The 27578-nt window shown below is 41.7% G+C and overlaps 1 protein-coding gene across 1 annotated transcript in view; it reads right to left on the reverse strand.

Moving 5' to 3' along the window:
• Positions 1–27578, reverse strand: part of KIN (Kin17 DNA and RNA binding protein) — a 48907-nt gene that overhangs the window by 4282 nt on the left and 17047 nt on the right. The window contains exons 2-11 of the mRNA XM_008073748.2: positions 26057–26151; positions 21747–21790; positions 21542–21664; positions 19504–19685; positions 15850–15898; positions 14843–14903; positions 9425–9554; positions 7674–7724; positions 4158–4226; positions 2956–3055 (exon numbers count right to left, since the gene is read on the reverse strand). Of these exons, the coding sequence (XP_008071939.1) occupies positions 2956–3055; positions 4158–4226; positions 7674–7724; positions 9425–9554; positions 14843–14903; positions 15850–15898; positions 19504–19685; positions 21542–21664; positions 21747–21790; positions 26057–26151 (904 nt within the window). The remainder of the gene's footprint in view (positions 1–2955; positions 3056–4157; positions 4227–7673; positions 7725–9424; positions 9555–14842; positions 14904–15849; positions 15899–19503; positions 19686–21541; positions 21665–21746; positions 21791–26056; positions 26152–27578) is intronic.

Consider the following 27578-nt stretch of genomic DNA (forward strand, 5'->3'; position numbering starts at 1 on the left):
CAACATAGCAAGACCCTGTCTTTTAAAAAAATTTTTAAAAAATTAGCCAGGTTCGGTGGCTCAGCCTGTGATTCCGTGCCTTTGGGAGGCTGAGGTGAGTGGATTGCCTGAGCCCGCGGGTTCGAGACCCGCCTGGGCAGCGAGACCTCATCTCTACAATTAAAAAAAAAAAAAATTAGCCGGGCGTGGTAGCGCGTACCTGTAGTTCCAGCTACTTGGAAGGCTGAGGTAGAAGGATCGCCTGAGTCCAACAGGTCGAGGCTGCGGTGGGCGGGAGCGGCTACTGCACTCCAGTCTGGGTGACAGAGTGAGACTCCAACTCAAAAAAAAAAAAACAAAAAAGAACTGTGTAGTATTTTAAGGTGTAGCCTGTCAGTTTGTGGACATATTCTTTGCTCTAACACTATTACAACTCCTCTTTTTTCCCTTCACTTACTTGTTAATGGGATATGTTTTAATTTTGGATTGCAAGGAGTACACAGTACTTCGAGAAAATGTCCAGAAGTAATCAGAGAAAATTGAGCTCACTTTGTCTCATTTTAAAATTCATACGATGGTTTGGCAGTTTTACACAAATGTAAACTTATGCCTACCACGTGACTCAGTCGTGCTAAGTCTCTACCCAAGACAAAAGAAACCATGGTCCACACAAAGCCTTGGACAAAAGCGTTCACAGCACTTTCACTATTTCAACAGGCCCAAATTGTAAAAAACCCAACTGTTCCTCAACAGGTGACCAAATAAACGCACTGTGGCATAGTTATCCCTTGTTGTTCAAGGTTTTGGTTACCCTCGGTCACCTGTGGTCAGAAGACATCCCCCCACAGATAAGGGGGAATTACTGTATATCCACACAGTAGCCAATGACTTAACAATAAAAAGGGCGAACCACAGACACATGCAACAGCATGCGTGGATCCAAATTATGCTGAGGGAAAGAAGCTGTCAGACAAAAGAAGAGGACACGTTTACATTCATGTAAATTTAATTTCCATAAAATTCTAGGAAAATATGAACTAATCGATACTGATGGCAAGCAGGTCAGCAGTTGCCTGGGAAGACGGAGAAGGCAGGAACTGAGGAAGGGAGGAGGGACTAGAAAGAGAAACGAGGGAATACATTCATTATCTTGTCGGTAATGATGGTTTCACAGGAGTGTTCACATGTTAACACTCATCAAATTGTATACTTTGCGTATGTCAGTTTTCTAATCTATACCAAGAGTTTTACTTTGGGGGGAAAGGGATATAAGTGGACATTTCTGCGACTGTTCTCACTGCACCAGCAAAGAAACCCCCAGAAGATTCTGAGTCACAGGCAAATGACCTAACCAAAGTGGTGCTTATACTTAGATATGGGTAAGTACCCAAAATGCAAAGACAAGTAAGGGTGGGGCAGGGAATGGGGGGGCACTTTTACTTGACTATCGCAGACTATTAAACAAACACATTTCAAGTTGAGCATCCCTGATTCAAAATTCAAAATGCTCTCAAACTTTTTGAGCAGCAACATACCACAGCAGAAAATTCCACACTTGACCTCACGTGACAGGTCACAGTCAAAACTTTGTTTCAGCCAGGCATAGTGGCTCAGCACTTTGGGAGACAGAGACGAGAAGACTGCCTGAGGGGTTTGAGACCAGTCTGGGCAACTGGGAAAGGCCTTGTCTCTACAATAAATCAAAAAATTAGCCGGGCTTGGTGATATGCACCTGTAGTCTCAGCTACTTGGGAGGCTAAGGTGGGAGGATCGCCCAGCAGGTCGAGGCTGCGGTAGCAGTGATGGTGCCATTGCACTCCAGCCTGGACAACAGAGTGAGACTATGACTCAAAAAAACCCAAACAAAACAAAACCCCATAACTTTGTTTCATGCACAAGATTAAAAATATCTTAAATATTACCTTCAGGGTATGGGTATAAGGCGTATATAAAACATAAATAAATTTCATGTTAAGATTTGAGTCCTACCCAATGTATCCAATTACATATAAACAAGTATTCCAAATCCCCCCCAAAAATCCAAAATCAGAAACACATCTGGACCCAAGCATTTTGGATAAAGAATACTGAACTGAGCTGGGCTCAGTGGCTCAGCCTGTAATCCTGCGCCTTTGGGAAGCTGAGGTGAGTGGACTGCCTGAGCCCGCGGGTTCGAGAAGCGCCTGGGCAACTTGGCGAGAACTCATCTCTACAATAAATCAAAAAATCAGCCAGGCGTGTAATTCCGGCTACTCGGAAGGCTGAGGCGGAAGGATCGCTGGAGCCCAGCAGGTCGAGGCTGCGGTGGCTGGGAGCGCCACTGCACTGCAGTCTGGGCGACGGAGTGAAACTCAAAAAAAAAAAAAAAGAATACTGAACTGTACCTGGCTTTTTGATGTCAAAAATGTAAAAAAAATACTGAATTATAGTAATACACCTAATATGATTAATTCTTTCTACCTATGTTTGTGCTTTGCTTCAGGAAAAAAATGTGTTATAGAAAAGGAAGATCCATTCATGCCACAAAATAGTTTGATCAGAGGATTGGTAAATGGCTACATCACCTAAAGTCAGGGGTCAATTATATCAGCAGTTAATATTTCGGAAGTAGAAACATAACTAGAACCGTCAAGAAATGTCAAAATACAATGTCAGCAATTTAAGAACAGAACTACTTGGACCTAAACAATGGGTAATGAGAACACAAAGATGGAGCCACTGATGCGGGGCACTGCTAGTGGGGAGAGGGAGGGAGTAGAGAAGGGCCATACCACCATCCGGGGGGGACCAGGTCCACTACCAGGGGAAAAGAGGGCTCACTGGAAGCCCAAACCTAACCTGTATGCAATTTACTTATGTAGCAAATCCTTAAACGTCCCCTACAGCTCTAAAAATTAAAATTAAAAAAAGAAAAAAAAAAAAAACCAGAACCGCACATTTTTATGGCCTTAGGGATTGGTCAGCAAACAAACTTACCTGGTGCTGGAATTACTGTCTCTAAATGAGTCTGGTCAAGTTTCAGCTTGTCTCCAGAATCGATCATCTTTACAACAGCTGTGTATTTGTCAATTACTTCCTGTCATGTAAAATAAACACTTTTATAATAGAAGAAATATGTGAACACTCATTTTTATTACAAAAGTAAATAAAAGGATAACAGATAAAATTCCAATCAAAAGATAAGAGTAATTCCTTCTATAAAAGACACTATTGTCTAGATTCCACATACTATTTCTCAGTCCATGGTTCTCAATAAAGAACTCAGCTCAAAGTTAAGATTTTCGTCTGGAAAGAATAAGACTGGTGATCTTAGAATAAGACTTTAAGAAATCTAGGAATGGTAAGTTTGCCTAGCTTAAGGTATAGCAGAAAAGCAATTTAGGCATGGACAAGGCTGGGTGCTAGAATAAAATGAAATTTAGGAAAGGCAAAAGGAGAAAAGGAATGGAATGCTGACACAAATTTTAAAATATCAAAGAAGCCAAATATAATAGTCTCTCAGGCAAAAGACAAGGAAGTCCTCGTGAGACCTCTGGGAGCACAATTATACTGTCTGTTACTGAAAAAGAGAATACCATACTAGCACTTTGGGAGGCTGAGGTAGGAGGATGCTTGAGCCCAGGAGTTTGAGACAAGCTTGGGCAGCATAGCAAGAACTCATCCCTACAAACAAACTCCCCCAAAATTAGCTGGGTGTGGTGGCACGCACCTGTAGTCCCAGCTACTAAGGAGTCTGAGGTGGATGGATTGCCTGAGCCCAGGAGTGAACTGTGATCATGCCACTGCACTCTAGCTTGAGCAACAGAGTGAGACTCTGACTCAGAGGGAGAGAGAGAGAAAGAGAGAGAAAGAAAAAGAGAGAGAGAGAGAGAGAGAGAGAGAGAGAATATACCTTTTACTGACAAGTAAGGTATGCACCTTGAGTTTTATAAGAGGTACCAATGGGATTTCATACATACTATTTGCCCCAGTAAAAAAAAACAGACCAAGGTTAAGTATAAACTATGGCTGGAAGAAAACCACTGTTCCAACAATTACTTTCACTTTTTGGGAATAATCAGGAACTTTAGCACAATACTCCCACTACGAGGACGTGATTTTTAAGGAATACCTGAACAGCGTCATCCGGCAACCCGCAGCTTTCTTCACAAATTCCACACATAACTTCATGTGCTTACCTTAACAACGCCCTTCTTCTTATGGTATCTGTCTCCCAGTTTTTTGGTTATTATTTTCACAATGATTTCCTAGAAAATAACAACAAAAAATTAAGATGAAAGACATAAGTTCCCATTTCTAGTTTACGTCTTTGTTTTAAACTACATTCACCGTAGTAAAACATAACTGTTCGGCTAAGGAAGAAATTACAGAGTCTAGGCCTTTCCAAGGGGCAAAGCTTACTCCTTCTTCCTCTGTTCAACCTGGTTACCAAGAGAAAAAAAAATGTACACAAAATGGCTGATTTCCATAGCAAAGGCTTCCTGAAATCTAGGACTTTCACATGTAAATCTCAACTCCATTATTTCATGTCTTCCATGGACAGCTTCTTTCTCTCCATTCCAGGAAGTGAAAAGTGCTGTTCTATCGTGGGTGTACAGTGCTGACTAAAAGCTCAGAGTGTAAGAGTCTCACTGCAGACTGCAAGGGCCTGAGCCTTTGGGCTTATGGAGGACACCATGTTCTTTCCCCCTTTGATGGCTTTGTATTTTTGATACAAACGAGATTCCTCCAGATTAGCCCTAGCTAAAAGTATCATTCTTCTGAGCATCTCATTTTCTTTGGGAGAGAAATTGGGGCTTACTTTATATTAAGGAACTCCAAGTTTGCTTCTTTACCGCTGTTTCCTGATTTGGATCAGCTGTCTAAAAGATGCCATCATAATCGGGCTGCCCGATTGAAGCTCTATTCGCTGCAGTGACTCCACACTCCCTACTTCAGTGAACCTATCAGAGACGGTCACGAGTATTCCATAAAGCCGGGCTTAAAATTGCGTTAACAAACATTCAGGAAGGACTTTGTGGAGAAGATATTTAATAGTAGAAAGATGTACTTAAGGGAAAACTTGAATGGTCGTTTTCTGAAGCCTCTAGTCTAAGACTTTCTAAATGAAGCCAATTCAAGTCAAAGTAACTCCTCTCACTTAGCCATTATACTAGGCTAATGTCCTCAAAGGCCCCCATGGAATCCCACTCCAGTAGTTGGAAGATAATTCATTACATCATCGCACTCACTGACCCTTGTCCACAAGAGAGCGTTCAAAATATTTCTTCGATGAGCTTAAAAAATAAAGTCCTCCCAGTTTGTATCTGTGGATTGTTGGCTATTTTAACACACATATTGCTCATTTCAAAATAAGGGACACAGTGATGGATCACAGCACTGTTGGCTGACCCTCACTTTTTTTTCTTTGAGTTGGAGTCTCACTCTGCCGCCCAGGCTGGAGTGCAGTGGCATGCTCCTGGCCACTGCAGCCTTGACCTGCTGGGCTCAGGTGATCCTCCCGCCTCAGCCTTCCAAGTAGCCAGAACTATAGGCACGCGCTATCATGCCTGGCTAATTTTTTATTTATTGTGGAGATGAGATCTCGCCAAGTTCCTGGGCAGGTCTTGAACCTGAGGGCTCAGGCAATCCACTCGCCTCGGCCTCCCAAAATCCTGGGATTACAGACTGGGCCACTGAGCCCGGCCAACCCTCACTTTTAACAGAACACTCTGTTAAGAGGAATGATGAAAAATATAAATTTACTGTCAGAGGAAATTATCAAAGAAAATAAAATTGGCAATGAGAGGAGAACTTTTGGGTGAGCTAATACCTGGAAAGCTTTGCCGTTCTTTTGCTTTTGGCTGATTTTCTTTTTCCTTTCAGCCAAGGGCTCTTGGCCACGGACATACATCAGAGTCCCTGGCGAGGTGAATGAGCACCTGTGTTTCACCGCAGGAGTCTGGATGGTGGTAGCTAGCACTGGAAAATATGTATTTTTTTTTTTTTTTGAGTTGAAGTCTCACTCCATTGCCCAGGCTGGAGTGCAGCGGCACGCTCAAGGTCACGTCAACTTGCTGGGCTCCGATGATCCTTCTGCCTCAGTCTTCCAAGTAGCTGAAACTACAGGAGTGTACTACCATGCCCAGCTAATTTTTCTGATTTATTGTAGAGATGAGGTCTTGCCAAGTTGCCCAGGCTGGTCTTGAACCCATGGGCTCAGGCAACTGCCTTACCGCGGCTTCCCAAAGTGCTGGGATTACAGGCTTGAGCCACCATGCCTGGCCTTGAATATATATTTTGAAAATACTCTGTACGAGATTTTTAATTACTCTGTGGTTAGGAACTACTACTTTATTTATTTTATTTTGTTTTATTTTTGATGGACAATTTTATTGATATGGGACCAATTTTTTCTTTTTCTTTTCTTTTTTTTTTAAAGTTCATGAAGAGCTACTACTTTAAAGTAAAATTCATGATTATAATTTCATAAACAACATATGAAACTATCACTATTCAAACACCAGCTACCCCTACAGGGAAATAAAACCAAAATATTTCAGATGGTTCTTTCCTACAGGCCCTTCCTTCACTCTTCTTATAAGTAAGCAGGTTAGAGTCTTCTGTCTCATGAGCTATCCCTGAGTTCACCATGGCCCAAACTTCCACTCAGACCAGGATGTCAAGGTGACCAATGCAAACCAAGAGCAGTATGAGCAGTCACCGAGAGGACAACCTACAAAGTCAGGGCCAGGGAAGGCATCACTTACTAGGTGACCTTGAGAAAACCAGTCTACTTTATGCCTCTGTTTACTCACCTATAAAATTGGGCTGGGACCCAGAAAAGACCTTCTAGAGGTGTTTGAGAATTAACTGAAATAATTCATATGGATTGCTTATTTTCTATTTAACACAGGAAATATTTTCATCTTAGATAACTTATTTCATGATCCTTCTTCATGTGGTCACTCACAGAAGTGTTTCCTACAGACTAAGACATGGAAATGAAATTATTTTCATACCAGTGGGAGAATTACGAAGACTTGAATTCGAATTTTGGAATTCTTGACTTCCAAGGTATGATTAATCTTATTTCTCACATTGGAAATTATCTAAATGATAGATTACTTTTTGCCTTCCTATTACCGATCAGATCAGCTTCTTTAAGAATGACAAAGGCACTCTGAAAAGTTATGAAAATGTCACATCTCAGTAAGTCCAAAATGGAGCATCAGTAAACAGTAATTTTAGAAAATGTCAAATGTTTAAAATTTATTTTTAAATTATTATTTTAAATAAGCAATAAAATATAAAGCTTCTTTGAGTTTATGAAGATTAAAACCTGTTTTTTCCCTACAAACTACCTAAATAGGTATTCTAAATTCAGTAAGCTGTGAATTGAAGACTAATACTTCAGCATTTACAGTTCTGCCTTTGAATCCTATTTCTGAAAACATAACCTTCTGCAATAATAGAAAATTCCAGGCTCAAATTCAAGATGTCCATAAGCAAAATTAGCATTTCAAGGAAGTAACATGAAATGACCCTCCCAAATAGCTGCAACCAATAAGGAGCCAAGAGAAAGAAATGTCACTTAAGCTATAACCACCAATGTCGGTTACATATTGAGAAATGTAGTTACTATACCAAATGCTAGTTAAATGCTTCCCTTAACGCATATTCAGCATATAACCTGAATCCGACTGAATACCTACAGGCTGCAGCCAGTAGTCTGTCCGGGTAGTTCTTTTCTTTTCCTCTTCAATCTACAGAACACATAAGATATTCTTAAAATTATCTTTTTAAAATCCTCAATTTATTTCAAAATACAACTGCATTAACAAATTAACACCACAGACACATACTTCACAGAAGATAAATAATATAATTTGCAAGCTCTGATAAACAAAAATAAATATTATTTGCAATTTGTTTTTTATTTTAAAAAGACCTTGGGCTTATATATTTATTTATCTATCTATCTATTTTTTCATTTATTTGTAGAGACAAGGTCTCACTATGTTGCCCAGGCTGGTCTCAGACTCCTGGGTCGAAGCAATCTGCTCACCTCTGCTTCCCAAAGTGCTGGGATTACAGGCATGAGCCACTGTGCCTGGTCTTAAAAATACCTTGGGTTCTAAAAAAATGTGTGTAAAGCAGGCTAGGCATGGTGGTTCATGCCTGTAATCCAGTACTTTGGGAGACAGGGGCAGGAGGCCTGCTGGAGCCCAGGAGCTCCGCATCCGGCCTGCCTGCGCTCCCGAGCCTGAAATACCACAGGCCCCAGTCTCTCCTGCCTCCCACCTTTCTCAAGTTCCCTCCCCACGCCTCGCCCTCCTACCTCCTTAGCCCTTGGCATTTCGTAAGTGTTTCTTGGTCCCTTGCAAAATGGCTCCCTAACCACAATGAAAGCCCCAGGACAAACAGGGACTGTATTTTTGTCACCAACGCACAGACCCAGAAGTTTGCGCAATGCCCAGCACAGCCAGGTGTGGTGGCTCACACCTGTAATCCCAGCTACTCTGGAGGCTGAGGTGGGAGGATCACTTGAGCCCAGGAGGTCAAATCCAGCCTGGGCAACACAGCAAGACCCCATCTCTAAAAACAAGAAGAAAGAAAAACTGCTAGCTCATAACAGCAAGTCAATATTGACTGACTAATGGAATGAACCCATTTCCTAGTGTATTCACCTTACACGACATGGGAGCTTTTTAGACTGCCTCTATATGGTGCAAGGACCAGTAACAGAGGAGACAGAACAGTTATTTCCTGTCGCCTCACAGTAAAGGAAAGAGAATGAAGGAAAGAGATGAGAAGTCAGAGGAAATGTTTAAAGGGAAAAAAGTCAGCTTGTCGTATCACCTATTCTTCCTCATCGCCTAGCGTTTCTCTCCTCTCCCACTGACTCTGTTGGTTTATTGACAAGGTAAGGCTGTGTCAGAAGGGAGAAAAGAATGGACTCAGGAGCACAGCGGGAGCCTTCTGCAGATTACTCTCGTGCCTTGGAAGATTTAGCGTCAAAGTATGGCCCTATATCCAGACAATCATACGTTTCCAATGAGTCATCACATCGACTTAGGCATCAGCTTCAATGGCACGAAGAACATGCCACAGCTTCTGTGCTGGCAAGGAAGGAGGTGGCACGTGGAAGTCAGCGGCAATGGGTGAGTGAGACAAGGAGGAGGCGGGCACCCTGGAGGACCCTGGCTTCTATCAGAATGCTCCTGGCCACACCTGCACACAGGGGTTTCCAAGACAGCCTCGAAGCAAGCGAATCAGCCTTCTGGGGGCCCAGCGCTGTGAGGACTGCAGCTAGGCTCGATTCCCTAGCCTACACACATGAACCTTTTTCTAACTTTATGTTAATCTAATCATTGCAATTGGTGAAACAATTTGGCCTTCCCCAGGGCTGAATCGCATCCTCCCTGTGAAGTGAGCTGTGAAGTGAGCGGCTCACACACCGTACCTCCATGATTTCATCGAGTGCAGACTTCTTTTTCTTCTTTTCTTTGGACTGAGCTGAACTCTGGGAAGCTTCTTTTCGCTTCACGGAGGCCGCACTCCCCAGCGTCTTCAGTGCGCTCGGGCCCAAAGAACTGACAAACACAAGAACCACGCATGTTAATGAGAACCGGAACCAGACCCAGACGCTGTTTTGTGCCAAGGTCACAGCATGGAATTGGCATGTTACAAGGTTAAGTTATGGCAGACTAGTCATGACCGTGAAGTACCTGGCCTGGCGCCTTCAGCCCTGCACCATCTGCTCACCCCTGTGCCATTCTCATCAGCACAGAGGGAGGGAAGCCGGTGCTCCGGGGTGAGGCAGACCAGGGCTTGATGCTGCTGGGACCTGGAGTAACTCACTTTTCTGAGCCTCAAACCCTCATCTATAAAGAATGACCCAACTCCCAGCACGAATGCAAGGATTCAATGAGACGTTTTCAAATGACTGGTAGAAAGAAATCCAGCACATGATGGTCAGGGCTGGTTTTCTAAAGCAAATATCTCAACATGTCACTTAAAGGTTTTTAATTGTTCCTGACTGCCTAGAGTTGGCAGTGTCAATTCTAAATTCTTTCCTGGCAATATACGATTGTCACCAGTGGCCCCAGAATACCACTCTGGTCGCCATCCCCAATTTATTTATTATGTTACAGAGCCGTTGTGAACAATTTCCTATCGACTGAGGCCCTGTGCTGTAAGCCTCTGAAAACTTGCACATGCCTTGTTTTATACCTAAAGTCATCTCTCCTTTTGTCTCCGCTTGTTAAAATTCTTTGTGACCCACTCTCCAAGAGGGCCCTGCCAAGCACTTGTGGCATCTGTCCCACTCCACTGTGTATTATAATCATCTGTATGAATGACGCCTCTCTTACAGCAGAGACAAATCATATTGTTTTCCTGCAAAGGAGCAGGAACTATCTTATAATTCGCATAAAACAGATGCTCAGTTAATATTTGCTGACTAAATGAACCTTGCCCATCTAATCATGTAATGTGTCACGTTTACAAAAGATACAAAGAATAAATACAAAGCAACCACAGAGCTAATCAGGAAACAAAGTGTGGTTAGTAGAAAGTACAATAGGATTATTATTTTCCTTTATCTGGACTTTTGGCAGTCCGGCTACTTTAAGTTCAGTTTGAAGTCCACTAAAACCCCCACACATTTGCTATAGGGAAGATCATAGGTCAGGACTCCACCATTCTCTCTCTCTCTCTTTTTTTAAAGACAGGATCTTATAGCTCATTGTAGCCTCAAACTCCTGGGCTCAAGAAATCCTCCTGCCTCAGCCTCTCAAGTAGCTAGGCATACAGCATGCACCACCATACCCAACTAATTTTTTTTTTTGAGTCAAGGTCTCACTCTGTTGCCCAGGTTGAAGTACAGTGGCATACCCATAGCTTGCTACAGTCTCAAACTCCTATTCAGGCGATCCTCCTGCCTCAGCCTCCCAGGTAGCTGGAACTACAGGTGTGTGCCATTGTACTCAGCTAATTGAAAAAAAAATTTTTTTTTGTAGAGACGAGGTCTCGCTATGTTGCCCAGGCTACTCTCAAACTCCTGGCCTCAAGCAATCCTCCCGTTGTGGGCTCCCAAATTGCTGGGATTACAGGTGTGAGCCACTGCCTCTGGTATGCTACTCTGTCTTTATGGGAGCTGTTTTCTCTTTACCTAATTAACCATTGGCTTTATATTTATTTTTGTAAAATTTAACTTACTGGGTTTTAACTCATAATTTAATCTACTAAACATATGTTTAAGTTCTGATCTTATTATTGAAAACATTTCCCAGATTTGTGATAAATGTCAATAATTTGCCACAACCAATTTGTGACACTGGTTTCAAAGAGACCAAGTCCCTGAAAATATCCTCACCTTGTTACTAAAAATAAGCGTTCTGTAGATTTCAGTGTACTATGAAGCAGAAATCCAGGGACAACACAGGTCCCAATCAGCTGCCACATGTCTGCAAAGCAGGCGCCAATAATCCTGTCCAGTGAGAAGGTAGGGTTACACAGTCATTTCTGACTCAAGGGATTGCTGCTTCCTCCTGCCATGTTCACATGCCACCTACTTCCTACTGTCAATGGTCAGAAAAGCTTGTTAGTCTATTGTTTTCTAAAGACTTGTCTCTACTTTTGAACAAACTCTTACATATTTTCCTGTCTTCAGCCTCTTCTCCTAATCTCTGTGATTCACAACAGTGTGAATCTACTCAACTGCATGGAACTGCACCCTTAGAAATGGTGAAAATGGCTCATTTTTTGTTATGTATATTTTACCACACACATAAAAGAAATAAAACTAGATCAAATAAAAGGTTTTCTATCAATGCTTAGAATGGGACAAGCAATGGGAATAAAAAATTGGCCAGAAGAGCCAAGCAAGATCTTGTGAGACACTGGAGAACAGACGTGGCAGGGCATTCTAGGAAGGGGAATAGCAGAGGTGAAGGCAAGAAAGGGCGAGACCCCTGGGCACATTTAGAAAACTGTGGACAACTGAGCACAGCTGAGTGCAGTGGGCAGGAGACATGCCCGATCACGAGGGCCGCATCGTGGAATGTAAAAGAAAAATCAGAAGCCATTTAGATGTGACACTAAGAGACTAAGAGAAAAGAATGACACCGTGAGATCTGAAGGTTAGCAAAGTTCTTACAATATCCAGACTCTATCAGAAGGATGAGAGACTGAGACAGGGCTAAGAGGGGCTAAAATCAAGGCAAGAAATAAGCATTGTCAGCCTGGAGTGGGAAGGGAAGGCTTCTGGACAGCCTGGGATTCCTGCTTTTAGTAACTCAGATGGATCCCAGTGCTACTAAGGAAGACACTGAAACCCGAAGGAAAAACAAACAAAAACAGGGTAACCTCTCTTCACGCAACAAGGAAGTGGGGCTTGTATTTGTGCCTCAATGTAGCCTAAAATGTTCACTTTAATATCTACATCACTTGGTTCTTCTGTGATTCAGATATATAAGCAATATAAATCAAAAGAAAAAATCCCAACTTCTGCAAAAATACACCATAATCTCAGAAACAATAAAATTTAAATAAGTCGACTGTGTTATCTGTGACACTATTTATGTATTAATCTAGATAACTGATCAAATAAATTATCAAAAGTGATAAGAATTAAAAGAATAATATTAACTAATAATATCAAGGCTTGGCACAGGGCAATACAGCAGGCTGAACCGAACCCCCCATATCAGGTCCTGATCCCTAGAACTTATTCATGTTACCATATCTGAGAAAAGGCTCTTTGCAAATGAGGCGATCCTTCCACCTCAGTCTCTGAGTAGCTGAGACTACAGGTGCTCACCACCACATCTGGCTAATTTTTTTATTTATTGTAGAGACGAGGTCTTGCCAAGTTGTCCAGACTAGGCTCAAACCCCTGGGCTCAGGCAATCAAAGAGGAGTTTTGACACTTGGAGGGGAAGGTAATGTGAAATGGGGCACAGTGAAGTTTGAAGATGCTGGTCTTGTGCACGTCTGGCAAACACCTTGATTTCATCCCAGGGGTGCTGCCTTCAGAACTCTGGCCCCCAGAGGTTTTAGCCATCCAGTTTGTGGTCACTTGCTACAGCAGCCATAGAAAACGAGTACAAGCGTGATCCATCTTGGGGCCACTGGAACCAACCTGAACATTCACCTACTCCTGGGAATAATGGATAATCCAAGAGAATGGAGAGAAACGCATCAGGGCCTAAGCTATGAGGCCTGTGTTGGGATGCATCTGGGCCTGTCTTCCATCCCACAATGCCAACTTTAGACAATTCTTTCCAGATGCACCACATGTAGGACCCAATTAGCCATTTTCTTGATGACATCTATTCTATAAATATGATTCCAATCAATGTATAGACATCTGGCAAGTCATCTTGAAGCTGATCTACACTGCTGGTTAGCTGACATGTATTTCCTTCCCCTCTCCTAATTTATTCAGCCATGCAAATTAGTACTGACCTATAAATGAACCCAAAAAACCTTAGTGAGATCTTAAATAAACAACATGTGAAGTACTAAGCAAAAGAGAAAACATCACCCAACTTAAAAGTAAATTTGAGTAGATACTGGTACTTGAGAATCTTGTCTTAGTCATTTTTTTAAACCTCTGTAACAAATTGAATGTACAGCACATCAAAAGCAGTGAATGATTCATCCTGTACACTAGGACTATGAAAAAAATAAAAAATAAATAGTGAATAACAACTCGGTGGAAGAATATAAAGGAATTCCAAGAGGTGATCACGTGAAAGGTGGACAGAACAGGCATGACTACATGTTGTACCAGGGTTTGGTACTGCCCGAGGGCCAACTGCCACCTGCCACCTGTTTCTGTGAATAAGATTTTGTTGGAACACAGCCTCGCTCAATTTATTCATGTATCGTCTACAGCTGCTTCCTCACTATGACAGCAGAATTAAGTGGCTGTGACAAAGACATTTGGGCAATAAGCCTAAAATACTTACTATATAGCCCCTGACAGAAAAGGTTTGTTGAGCCCTGCTCTGCACTTGACCATCGAGAAGGGAAGGCAGTTATGGCTGAGGGCGTCCTAGGGCATTTGCACGGCACTGGGGGCTAAGGAGAAAGGGTGTTAGCTCAGTCGCCATTCTCGGAAAATCACAAAAGAACAGGGAAAAGAAAAATGTACACTCAGCTAACATTCAACCTGTGATAAGAGGGCTATGACAGGAAAATAACCAGTTTTTTTTTTGTGTGTGAGTTGGAGTCTCACACTGTCGCCCAAACTGAAGTGCAGTGGCATGCTCCCGGCCACTGCAGACTCAACTTGCTGGGCTCTGGTGATCCTTTTGCCTCAGCCTTTCAAGTAGCTGGAACTACAGGCACGCGCTACCACGCCTGGCTAACTTTTTAAAATTTATTGTAGAGATGAGGTCTTGCCAAGTTGCCTAGGCGGGTCTTGAACCCACGGGCTCAGGCAACTCATTCACCTCGGCTTCCCAAAGCGCGGGACTACAGGCTGAGCCACCGAGCCCGGCCAAAGAATAACCAGTTTTATAGTCATGCGAAAGGAACCATTACATGGAGAAGGAGCCACAGAGAACAGAACATTTATCCATGTGAAATGTGTGATCACAACAAACCTTTCCTCAAACCTGCAGCCCCAGCTGCTCGACAGGCCCAGGTGGGAAGTTCACTTGAACCCAGGATTTCAATGCCAGCTTAGGCAGCAGAGCAAGACCTTGTCTCTTAAAAAAAAAGTTGCTAAAAAACAAACCCTAAGCAACAAACAAAAACCAAAAAAGAAGAAAACTGCAACCAGAAAAAATGATTCAGAACACTGTAAAGTGTAGTAGCCAACATTTCATAAAAGTTCCACAGCTTTAAGACATCCGGGAATGCAGCTCACCTTGACTTGGAAGACGTTGCTCCAGCTGAACTACAGGCTCCTTTGTTCAAATTAAATGTAACTAGAAGAAAAAATTGTTATTCCATATGTATATTTCAGAAAAATGGAAATGAAACCCACCAGATAAGATACTACAAGGTACTTGCAGAGGAATCATGGACATGTTTAATAAATAAGAGCTGAAATGTTCCTAACTAGAGGTCCTATATCCCTGTAAAAAGTCCCAGACTGGCACCTGGAGATCTGGGACGGACATCACGACACTGGCTGCCGCCCGACTCGTCCCTCCTTTTGCTGGCTAACAGTACTCCAATCCTGTTTAGGTGTCGTACCTCCTGCCACTGGCTCAGGGAACATAACACCGTCTTCATCTCTAGAGTAAATTCTGGTTGTCTAGACCATCAACATAATCCAGTGACCGCTTTTAAGGCAGATAGTGCCCGGGCACACAAAAGTGGCTCAGTAAATATTTGTTGGCCGAAAAAAAAAAAAAAGGTACACAGTGTGGTACAGATCTGGCCATCGACACTCAGAAGTGCACTGGCAGAAGAACTATCTTCTGTGAAAAGTCTCCTTGCTCCTAGCAGGATTCCAGAAGAGATGCTCTCCTCCAGCCTTGGACAATGCTGGGTTGCTGGCAGCTATCTTCTGTCTGCCTGGCATGGAGAACCATCTGATTCCTAGAGTTCTTATTATGGCAAAATCTTTCCTCAGTGTTTAAACTCACTATAGTTAATTTTGTTGCTTGTAGCTGATGTCATTCCACCCAACTTGTTAGCATGACCTTTTCATTTTACAAATAACAACAATGCAACCCATCAGATTAAATGTCTTACTCCCAAACATGTTGACATGTTGCTAGTTTCTGGCAAAGCCAATACAAAAGCACCCGCTGTTTCTCAAAAAGGAAAAGATCTGTGTCTAAGAGATAGTATTTTAATAAAGAAAACACAAAATTTTAAGAAATTAAAAATAAGATAAAAAAGGAAAAGAAAAACTAAAACTACCTTTCTCTTCATCATTTTCTCTACTTAATTCCGTAAAAACAGGAACCTCCTAAAAAAAGAAAAAAAAGGAGTTTTAAGGTGTTGGTTTACAGTCACTTACTATCACTATTCAAAAGGCCTAAACTACGATGTGCTATTGGTGTTGAAGTCAACTCTAAAGTGATTAAAATCCTAATTAAAAAATTATATACTTTGCAAATATTCTCTAATTGAGAATTATTCTAAAGAAGAAAAAAAGTAGCTTTTCTGTTAAAAAAAAACTGTAAACATTTACCTACATTTTAATTCTATTGCAACTTCAACAGGAAACAATAACAAAAAAAAGACAACGCAATTTAGGAATTGTAGCTTAAGGATTACTTTAAAAAGCAAAACCTTTCTATATTATGGTGTAATTCTGTGTAACGATTCGGTGCTTTAGACTAAACACAAACAAAACTGCATATAAAACCTACCTCTGCAAGCTATTCACTTTGTAATTTGTCAGCCTCATTGCTCCCCTCAAGCCTCAGTTATTCCATCTTCAAAACAGAGATAATGTATATACTTAAAGTTGTTGCAATGGGTAGGCAGGATAATTTGCAGGAAACACTGAGCCTGTCATAGTGTTCATGGTAAGTGCTTCCTAAATACTGTTACTGCTGCTAACAAAAAAAGATGTCCTTGATCTTGATCTAGCTACAATACTCTTTTCTCATGTAATGCCCATATAGGATTTCACACAGCAAGGCAGAAGAATATCATCTTTTATAATTTTTGATATTTGTAGACACAGAATTAGGACTCACTCAGCAGTAGGGTTTCCCCTGCTGAGACACCTGAAAAGCACAAAATAACCTGAATTATACCTGAAAAGTACAAAATAACTTGAAGGTTTTAACAACAGTAAGCTAAAATATTACCAGACAATGTTATTCCAAAAAGTAAACCACATTCTTCTGTACCAAAAGATGTGATCCTTCTTAATTTCTGCAATAGTAAATTACAATATTTCACTTTCTGAAAACAGACCTTCAAATTTTTAAAAGGTGAGAGAATTTCAAGAATGGAAAGTTTTCAATCTTAAGCAAAAGTTTAAATTTCATAATTGTAGCAGTTTAACCATTGATCCTGTTTTTTTTTGTTGTTGTTGTTTTTTTGAGTTGGAGTCTCTCTGTCACCCAGACTGGAGTGCAGTGGCCGCTCCTGGCCACCGCAGCCTTGACCCGCTGGGCTCTGGCGATCCTTCTGCCTCAACCCTCCAAGCTGGACCTATAGGCTCACGCTACCATGCCCGGCTAATTTTTGATTTATTGTAGAGATGAGGTCTTGCCAAGTTGCCCAGGTGGGTCTCAAACCCGCGGGCTCAGGCAATTCACTCACCTCAGTCTCCCAAAGTGCTGGGATTACAGGCTGAGCCACAGAGCCAGGCTTGATCCTGTTTTAATTTAATGCAGAAAATCCCTAAAGATTATGTAGATATATTTATTAATGTATTATAATACACACACTGGGTTATACAATTAACATGGTATAAAAGTTGATCATAAACTTGTTATTACCAATGTGTTAAGTCTTATTAAGTCTTATTGCCTGCTGTTTCCTGCATTACTCTTTTTTTGGAAGACAGGGTCTCACGCCATCACCCAGGCTGGAGTACAGTGGTGGGATCACAGTTCACTGCAGCCTCAAACTCCTGGGCTCAAGTGATCCTCCTGCCTCAGCCTCCTGAATAGCTGGGACTACAGGTGTATGCCATCATGCCCTGTTTATTATTTTTTTAAAAACTTTGTAGGGATGGGTTCTCCCTATGTCACCTAGGCAGGCCTTGAGCTCCTAGCCTCAAGTGACCCCTCCATCTCTCCCACCCCTAGTGCTAAGATTACAGGCATAAACCACCATACTTGGCCTCCTGTATGACTCTATAAGCTAAACAGCTTAAACAAGACATGTAGAATAATGATCAGAGCAGCTATCATCATAACAGCAAAAGCTGAAAACAGCCAGATAGATGTTCCTCAAAAGAACAGAGAGTGCTCTACTCCAAAATGGGATACTACATGTCAATTTTTCAAAAAGAGTGAAACACATGGCCAGGCTTGGTGCCTCAGCCTGTAATCCCAGCAGTTTGGGAGGCTGAGGTGAGTGGATTGCTTGAGCCCATGGGTTCGATACCAGCCTGGGCAACTTGGTGAGACCTCATTTCTACAATAAACCAAAAACTAGCCGGGCATGGTATGGCATGCCTGTAGTTCCAGTTACTAGGAAGGCTGAGGTGAAAGGATCGCCAGAGCCCAGCAGGTCGATGCTTGGGGTGGCCATGAGGGGTGACAGAGTGAGACTCCAACTTAAAAAAAAAAAAAGAGTGAAACACAGATAGTAAACAACATGGATGGATTGCACAAACATTGTATTTGAGTTAAAGAAGCCAGATATAAAAGACAGCATATGGTATGACTTCATTTATAAGAAGTTCAAGAATAGATTCAACTAATCAATAAGCATGTGGTACCCAGAATAGTGGTTACTCCTGGGGGCGGGGGTTTTAATTGGGAATTAGCATGAGGAACCTTCTGGGACACTGGAAGTATTCTATATCTGTATCTGGGTGGTGGTTAACACAAGCTATTTATCTATTTCTCTCTCTCTTTCTCTTCTCACACATATGTGTAAAGTTCATTGAACTATATACGTGTAACATTAATGCCATTATGCACTTTAATGAATGTATGTTAGAGTTCAATAAAAAGTTTAAAAGATGGTAAGTAGCTAGTAGTTTCACATACATAGCAGGCTGTATTTAACTGCTCTAACACAACTGTTATTATGTATGTATGTATTTATTTTTTGAGTAGGAGTCTCACTCTGTTGCCCAGGTCAGAGTGCAGTGGCATGTTAATGCCACCACAGCCTGGACCTGCTGGGCTCAGGTGATCCTTCCACCTCAGCTTTCTAAGTAGCTGGAACCACAGGTGCGTGCTATCACGCCTGGTTAATTTTTTATTTATTGTAGAGACGAGGTCTCACCAAGTTGCCCAGGCAGTCCTCTCACCTCTGTCTCTCAAAGTGCTGGGATTACAGGTGTGAGCCACCACACCTGGTGACAACTGTTCGGATGTGAACCACAAGGGGCAGTTTTTGTATCTTTTGCTCACTGGGTTTTGCAGGGCCCAAGAGTCCTGGCACATAAGAAGCACTGATAAACGATTGTTGACATCAGTGCCCTGACCTAGTTATTCTAATGCCTGAGCCCTTTCCCTCCCCTGTTCGTCTGGCTTCACTCACTGGTTCTTCAAGACTCCTGAGCTCAGGGGTTCTGTACACCTTCAAATAAGTCTTTGTCCTCCCCAGGCTGGACTAAACGTTGGCCCCCAACACTCCCATACACTGCACAGTACAGTCAGCTAAGATGATCTGTTTACGTTGTCTTCCCACAAGGTACTGTCTCTATATTAGAGACAGGAAAACGGAGGTTAAGAAAGAGTCTATAATTATGCAAGGTCATGAAGCAAGTCAGGAATTAAACCAAGGTTTGTCTCAACTTCAAAACCTGTGCTTTGACAGCTGAGCATGCTTTCTCCTCTAAGTTAAGGAACAGAGCTACAAACTTTCCATTCAGGGCCTGCTCCTTTAAACGCTTTCAATACTGCCTCGCCGGATGACATTGCTGCCCACCTGTTCCTTCCCTTCCAGACCTCTTCTCACTTGTTCTTCAATAAATTTGGCAGTTTTTTCTTCATCATCAAGGTCCTGCTTCTTCTTTTTCTCCAGTTCCAGCTGCCGGCGGATAGTTTCTGGGTCCCTGTCTATGTACTGGATATACCAGCCTTTTGGTGTCTCATCCACTTTGCACAAGCCTTAAAAAAACAACAGGTGCCATATGTTTGCAGACAATCAAAGTGAAATGAAATGTAACTGTGTTCCACGTCTGTGTATTTACTCCTTCATTCAAATGCACTCAAACCCATTCAAAGACACAAATCCACACAGCACATAAATTTTTCATATTTATACAATGAAATTTAGATACGGTAAGCAGAATATTTTCTTTATCTTTTTAGGTAGAAAAAAATGATTCTGGTTTTTACGTAGCTAGGTTGAGGTGATATATTTAAGCAAGTGAAGGACCTGAAAAACATATAATCAGTCCTCCATATTCGTGGGTTCTGCATCTGTGGATTCAACCAACTGTACATCAGACACTTAAAAAAAATTATTTATTTATTTTAAAGATGTGGAGTACAATTCAGGGTTAGGTAAACAAATGTTCATTATGCAGATACCCTTGTTGATGAGGTGTGCCCCTCCCTCCCCTGGCAGTTTCCCTCAACCGCCAATCCCACCCCCCAACTTTTTTTTAATGCATGATTGTATCTATACTGAACATGTACAGGCATTTGTTTACTTGTCATTATTTCCTAAACAATACAGTATTAAAATTATTTATACAACACTTGAAGTATTATAAGCAATCTAGAGATTATTTAAAGTTTACAGGAGAATGTGTGTAGGTTATATGCAAATACTACACTATTTTATTTCAAGAACTTGGGTGTTTATGGATTTTGGTATCAGCAGGGGTCCTAGAACCAACCCCCCACAGATACTGAGAGACAAGGGACAACTGCATCATCTCATATAGTAATTCTTCAATTGTGTCTAAGTATTTAATAGCCATTGAGTACAAGATGTTTGCTAACTTGAAGCAGAAATTATTCTCCTGAAATAGACTAAAGTAGCATAATGAATAAGCAAAACATTGATATAATTTTTTTTCTTTCTTATCCCAAACTTATCTTATGAAGATAAGAAAAAGCAACTTAAAAAAAAAATCTTAAGGAGGGTAAGAAAAGTAGGGGGTGGGAGGATGGAGGAGATAGCTAATAAGTTTTCATCTAAATAAGAGGATTCTTCAGTGATGAAACTTTGTACAGTTAGCCAGCCATGGTAGCTCACACCTATAATCTTAGCACTTTGGGAGGCTGAGGTAGAAAAATGGCTTAAGACCAGGAGTTCTAGACCAGCCTGGGCAACACAGCAAGATCCTATTTCTACAAAAATTTTTTAAAAATTAGCCAAGTGTGGTGGCACACAACAGCAGTTCCAGCCACTTGGGAGACTGAGCGGGAGGATTACTTGAGCCTAGGAACTCAAGGCTGCAGTGAGCTATTATCGCACCATTGCACTCCAGCCTGGGTGACAGGGTGAGACTCTGTCTCTAATATATATATAAAACAAAATATTAGAAACTGCTGGGTCTGGTGGCTCACATCTGTAATCCTTTGAGAGACAGGAATGAGAGGATTGCCTGAGCTAAGGGGTCTGAGATCAGCCTGGGAACTTAGTGAGACCGCATCTCTATAATAAATAAAAAAAACTAGCCGGGTGTGGTGGCGTGCACCTATAGTTCCAGCTACTTGGAGGGCTGAGGTGGAAGGACCGCCTGAGCCCAGAATACTGAGGCTGCAGTAGCCATGAATGTGCCACTGTACCCCAGTCTGGGCATCAGAGACTCCAACTCAAAAAATAAAAAAAAAAATAAAAACATGAAAGACTCTGCACTGCCAAAAGCACTATTCCAGACATCCGTATTCAACGATAATAGGCACAATTAATCCCATCCTCTTTCCCATGAATTTAGAAATGATGACAAGTCTTTCTCTCCCATCAACAGAGCCACGTAACAGCCATTCAGACAATCTCTTCTTCTTACCCTCTCTGCCCAGCCACTTGGTGAAATCCGTCAGTGTTTCCCACTGCGTAGCATTCATGTGGATGTGCTCTCGGTGGCTGATGTATTCATTGTAGACAATGTTGTTGTGGACGCGCTTAGTGCCTAAGGACAGAATGTGACTGTTGATCCTGAGAAGACTATACCATTATAAAGTTATTATCTGCACAATACTTAAGATGTTTACCAAAGCGTCTCCTGAGGAGTTCTAGAAAGTCATTTCGGAATTCCCTAATAAAGAAAGAAAGGAAAACATTAAGAAATATCTCCAAATATACAAGCTCGACTTCCTGAAATTTAAGCAACAGTATGGTGTTAATGTCCAAATAATGTATGAATCATCTGTTATGAACCTTTAAAAATGAAGCGGGGAAAGAACTCCAAAATATAACAACTTTCAAGGATTAAGTTAAAGGTCAGTTTGGAGTTGAAATCTGCAGCCCCACCCCGATCTACTGACTCAGAAGCTGGTTGTGGAATCTGCTGTTCTGTGAACAAGCCCTACCCGGGTGATTCTGATGCATGCCAGGGTTGTGAAGCACTGGAAGAAACCATACACAAGGGGCCAAGTCGCAGGTTGGGGGACTGGGAGAAAGTCACTGACATAGGTTTTATGTCAATTAAGTTTGCAAACAATTGCAAACAATTAAGTTTGCAAACTCCACCTAGAAAAAGTGCTCCATACCTCAAGGCTAAATCTCAATAAGGTCATCTTTGAAGTCTTCCCCTTGGGAAGCTATGCATCAACGTCAGCACCTAGTCTACCCATCAATGCAATTTTGGAACTTTTTCTGGAACAGCCATCAGAGCTGTTGTTGTATTACACTTCATGTTCTGAATATCATCAAAATATCTTCCTTTCAATGTTTCCTTCATCTTTGGGTAAAGAAAAAAGCCATTGGGGGACAGATCAGGTGAGTAGGGAGGGTGTTCCAATATTGTTTGTACAGTGCTGCCAACATAAGTGCACGGTGGCAAGTGTGTGAACTTAATTATCAAACCCGAACAAATAATGATGACAGCTGTGATGGCCATTCCAGAAAGAGTTCCAAAATTGCTTTGACAGGTAAACTAGGTGCTAGCGTAGGTGCATAGCTTACCGGGGGGGGGGGGTACTTCAAAGCTGACCACAGTGATATTCAACAATGAGGTATGGAGAACTTTTTCTAGGATGGTTCACGAACCTCATTCTCAGACGTTGTACAGTAGGTGAGAGAAGCTGAGAACTATTATAAGGGCAGTGAGAATGGGAAAGACATATGTTTACATGACATTGTAAGCTTGTAAGTCAGGTGCAGTGGCATATACCTAGAGTCCAGCTACTTAGGAGGCTGAGGTGGGCAACACAGGGAGACCGCATCTAGATAGATAGATAGATAGACAGATAGATAGATAGATAGAGAGATAGAGAGATAGACAGACAGACAGACATGTAGATAGATTAAATGATGTTGTGTAGAGCTGACAAGAGGGACTTCCAAGAGAACTTGAGGCTTACAGCTTAGGAGACTGGGCAGATGGCTGTTAGCCAACACAGGATCAGAAGCAGGTTTGCAGGAGCAAACACTGAGTTCAGTTATAGAAGCGCTGACTCTGAGACAGCTTTCAGAAACACAGATGAGAGCTGTCCAGGAAAAAAAAAGTAAATCTGTAACTCGAGACAGGTGTTAGGATGAACTTCAAGATGTAAGAGTCCCCAAATATAAAGGTGACTCCTTCTCACCCCACTCCACACAATCTCCTGAGTTCCATTAGCCTTTCACCTGTCACCTTTATAGCAGGGGACTCTTACACCTTGAAGTTCATCCTAACATCTGTCTCGAGTTACACCCTGGAGAACCTTCTTGGATCTGAGGCGCAGGAGAGGAAGAGGCGTTCACGAAGCAAGCAAGCACCAAGGGGGAAGCTGGAAAGTTGTGAGAGGACACTGAGCAGAGGCGTTCACTCACGTGGCAAAGGGGCGTTCTCAGAGAAAGCTCGAGAAGGATGAAGAAGACAGAAAAGGCAGCCTTGGCGGCTGAGCCGGGAGTGTGGGGACGGAGAGTTCTGGGTGCAGCCGCACTTGCCAGAGCAGTGCCTCCTGGCATGGCACATGCACACCGTGGCACTCAGGATGGCGGTAGGTGTCCACGGATACGCCGCGTCTGCCCTTGGCACTGTGTGATTTACACTGATGGTTTTATAGAAGAGCAATAGGGTGAGCCCGTTGGCAGCTTCGCAAAGCCAGGGCAGCGGTGCTGACAGCAAGCCGTGCCAGCAACCAGCATGCTCCTCACCACTACATGCTTGCAGACCAGTCACTGACTGTATCAGACAAACATCAGCCCACAAGTACGCATCTTCCTAACATTCTGGGTGACAAAATGAAAGTCACGAAGAAACCGCTTCTGCTGTTGCACTACAGCTGTCCTGAGAAAAGCACTGTGTGACTGCTTGAGTCGCAAGCTGAAACATCTCTTCCATGGGACACCATTATGACTTGAAAGAACAACTGACAATACCAACTAGCATTACTCCAAATTGAATAGTTGGCATATATTTTTTCAAAAATAAACAAAGTAACTCTTTTGCATTAAGGAAAACAGCTGACAGTGTCTGTGGCCAAAGATAAAACTTGAACTTTCAAAGTAGTATCTGCCACTGAGTCTGACATGCTTCCCAATACTTAACAATGTTTCTGAGGACGTCGGTGTTGAGATTAATGAATATGATTCTACGGAGTTATTCCACAGAACATGTCACAATTTGGATGATCTATAACACTTAGTAAAATGGCACTTTTCAAACAATCAGCACATGATGTTACAAAATCATGCATGGGTATGACATCCACTCAAAGTCAAAGATGTCTAATAGATTTTGATGTAACAGAGTTCAAAAAGTTCACTGACCTGGTTTCAGATTCCATACTGCAAGGAATCTTTAAGAAACTGCCATACATTGTGTTTTGATGTAAATATCAAAGAATACTCCAAAATTATCTGAAAGGATTATTAAAATGCACTCCCCTCCCAGCTACATCTCTATGTAAAGCCTGGGCTTTTTTTTTTTTTTTTTAATTGGAGTCTCACTCTGTCGCCCAGGCTGGAGTGCAGTGGCATGCTCACCGCCACTGTAGCCTCGACCTGCTGAGCTCAGGTGATCCTTCTGCCTCAGCCTTCCAAGCAGCTGGAACTATAGGTACACGCCACCATGCCCAGCTAATTTTTTGATTTATTATAGAGATGAGGTCTTTCCAAATTGCCCAGGCTGGTCTTGAACCCGTGGGCTCAGGCAATTCTCTCACTTCGATCTCCCAAAGTACTGGTATTATAGACGTAAGCCTGGGTTTTCTTTATGGACTTCAATCAAACACTTCACAACAGACTGAATGCACAGGAGATGTGAGAATCCAACTGTCTTTTCTTGAGTGAGACACTGAAGAGATTTACAAAAATGCAAAATGGTGCATCCTTTAAAATGTGGCATAATTACTTTTCATTAAAAATGCTATTTATTTTAACACATACTAAGTTTACTATTATTTTAAAATTAGTTTATAAATACATTTTTGAGCTTCTGTTTTGGTTTCTTTCTTTTCTTTCTTTTTTGAGTTGGAGTCCCACTCTTTTGCCAAGGCTGGAGTGCAATGGCACACTCACAGCCACCACAGCCTCGACCTGCTCGGCTCAGGTGATCTTTCTGCCTCAGACTTCCAAGTAGCTGAAATTAAAGGCACACACCACTACGCCTGGCTAATTTTTTGATTTATTGTAGTGGCAAGGTCTTGCCAAGTTGCGCAGGCTGGTCACGAACTCGTGGGCTCAGGCAACCCTCTCGTCTTGGCCTCCCAATGGGCTGGGATTACAGGTATGAACCATCACTCCCAATCTGTTTTGATTTCTAAGTGTTAATACATACAACCCAGATACACAGAGGCTCTTTGGGGCCCTCAACAATTTTCAAGAACATAGAGAAGCCCTAAAAGCAAAAGATCTATTAGTTTGGAAAGAAAGATATGGCTAGAAGCAAGACCACTAATAGTAATTAACAGGTGTCTCAATCAGGTACTGGTACCTCCAAGCACTTACAAAGTATTGACCCACTGATCTTCACACAGACTCCGTGAAGGATCAGCAATGCTTAGAAGAGTTCCCTAGTTTCAGTCCCTTTTTACAGATGAGAAAACCTGAAGCAGGTCACCCAAAGGCACATGCTCCCGCATAGGAATGATCTGCATTCGGGTGGCCCGACTACCTAGTCACAACTGTGTTATAACAAAAGACAGTTCTGTATACCTAAAGTGGAAGGAAGAAAAAACTAAATTGTGAGAAACATTGTCGTACCAATTTCATACCAGACAAATCTTTAAAAGAAGATAAAAACCGAGCAGAGAAAGAATATAGCTACGTTAACATATAAGACACAATAGAACCTCTAATATATAAAACATTAACGATCTATTTAGTGTCCAACTGAATAAAGCTTATGAGATAAGGAGTTTTTCAAGTTACTTACTCTGAAAAATAATCCATAAACTGCTGAGGATTTTCTGAAGCCAGCAACAGCTGTCTCTGATGAGATTCGGACATACAGTGACACTTAAAGCCATTCTACAAAAAAACATAAAAAGTAGTAACTTCTAATTTAGGTCATCAAATGAACTCCAAATAGAAGTATTTAATTAAACCCTTAACATCTGCTCTGTGATGATAAATTGTAAAAAAAAAAAAAAATCAATTCACAAGCTGTAACTACCTTACCAGGTTTTAAAGAATTTTTTTGTGGCGTTAAGCTTTACAACTCTGCTAATCATAGAATAATCCTTGAGATCAAAGAGACAGCAAAATAGTGCTGTAGAAAATAGATATTAATAAGACACATTAGCAGACACAGAAACAGAAAAGTGATTCCAGTTTTCGGACTCAAGCTACCCAAGTCTTCCTGAGCACCTATTCCATATAGTGTTACACAAGCTTGGGGGAGAGACATGGAGTAAGATGGGTCATTAGGGAACTTTCATCACAGAAACTTGTCACTCACTTTCCTCTATTCATTATCCACAACACTTTGTTGCTTATGACACACACCTTGTCAAACATACTCAATCTGTAACTTCTTAAGATGGTTATAAAAAACACATGAGTTTTGACTTAGTGTCTACTTCTACCTAATATCTGAATCTGATTCGTTATTAATAGTAGAGATGAAACATGTGCTCCCTATATTCCCCATCTCAGTGAACACTTGTGTCATCAATCGCCCAAGCCAGGGACTGGCCAGCATCCTTGAGTTCCCCTCCTCCTCCTTCCACATGCAAGTTACTGGAAAGCTATTCAGCTTTTCAATATCTCATATCCACTCCCCCAATCCCACTGACGCTGTCCAGATTTCCACACTTGATCTTGCTTAAAGTTTCTTCCTAGTATTTAGTCCATGGACCACTTACACAATTTTTGCCTCATCTGTGCACTACCTATACGAGACACAGTTACTATTTAAATTTGTCTTTTTAAAAACCAAAATAATAACAAAACTTGGTATCAGTCTCATAAGTAAAAAACCATTATTGCTTTCCATAAACTAATAAAATGAAAGTAAAATCAATAAATGAAAACCAAAAAAAACCCCAATAAATCAACAAAATGGAAACAAACTAAGGTTATTAAATCCTAGAAACCCAAAGGAGGAGATGGGGGGGGACACTCTGGCTCCAATCTTCCACCCCGACAGTCTTCCAGTTTCAGGAGATGGAAGACAGAGGAGGGAACTTGCAGGGGTCAGCTTCCACCTCTCCCAGCCCGCCCTCCCAGGTAGGGAACAGCAAGGCCCAGAACCACCACAGGAGTCTTATTCTAAAAACTGGTAATTAAAGGAAAGAATCAATCACTTATTCCATTCCCATAAGAACTGAATTTCAGGATAACATTTAAGGATAACCACATAGACCTAGTTGATAAGGAAAAGCTCATTTTAAAAAAGACAAATGTTGAAAGAATTAGAAAAATGACACTTTGCAACTTTTTTTTTAAGAGACAGG

This window comes from Carlito syrichta, unplaced genomic scaffold (genome assembly GCF_000164805.1).
Source record: "Carlito syrichta isolate Samal-C Ts95f unplaced genomic scaffold, Tarsius_syrichta-2.0.1 Scaffold316052, whole genome shotgun sequence".
NCBI lineage: Eukaryota > Metazoa > Chordata > Mammalia > Primates > Tarsiidae > Carlito > Carlito syrichta.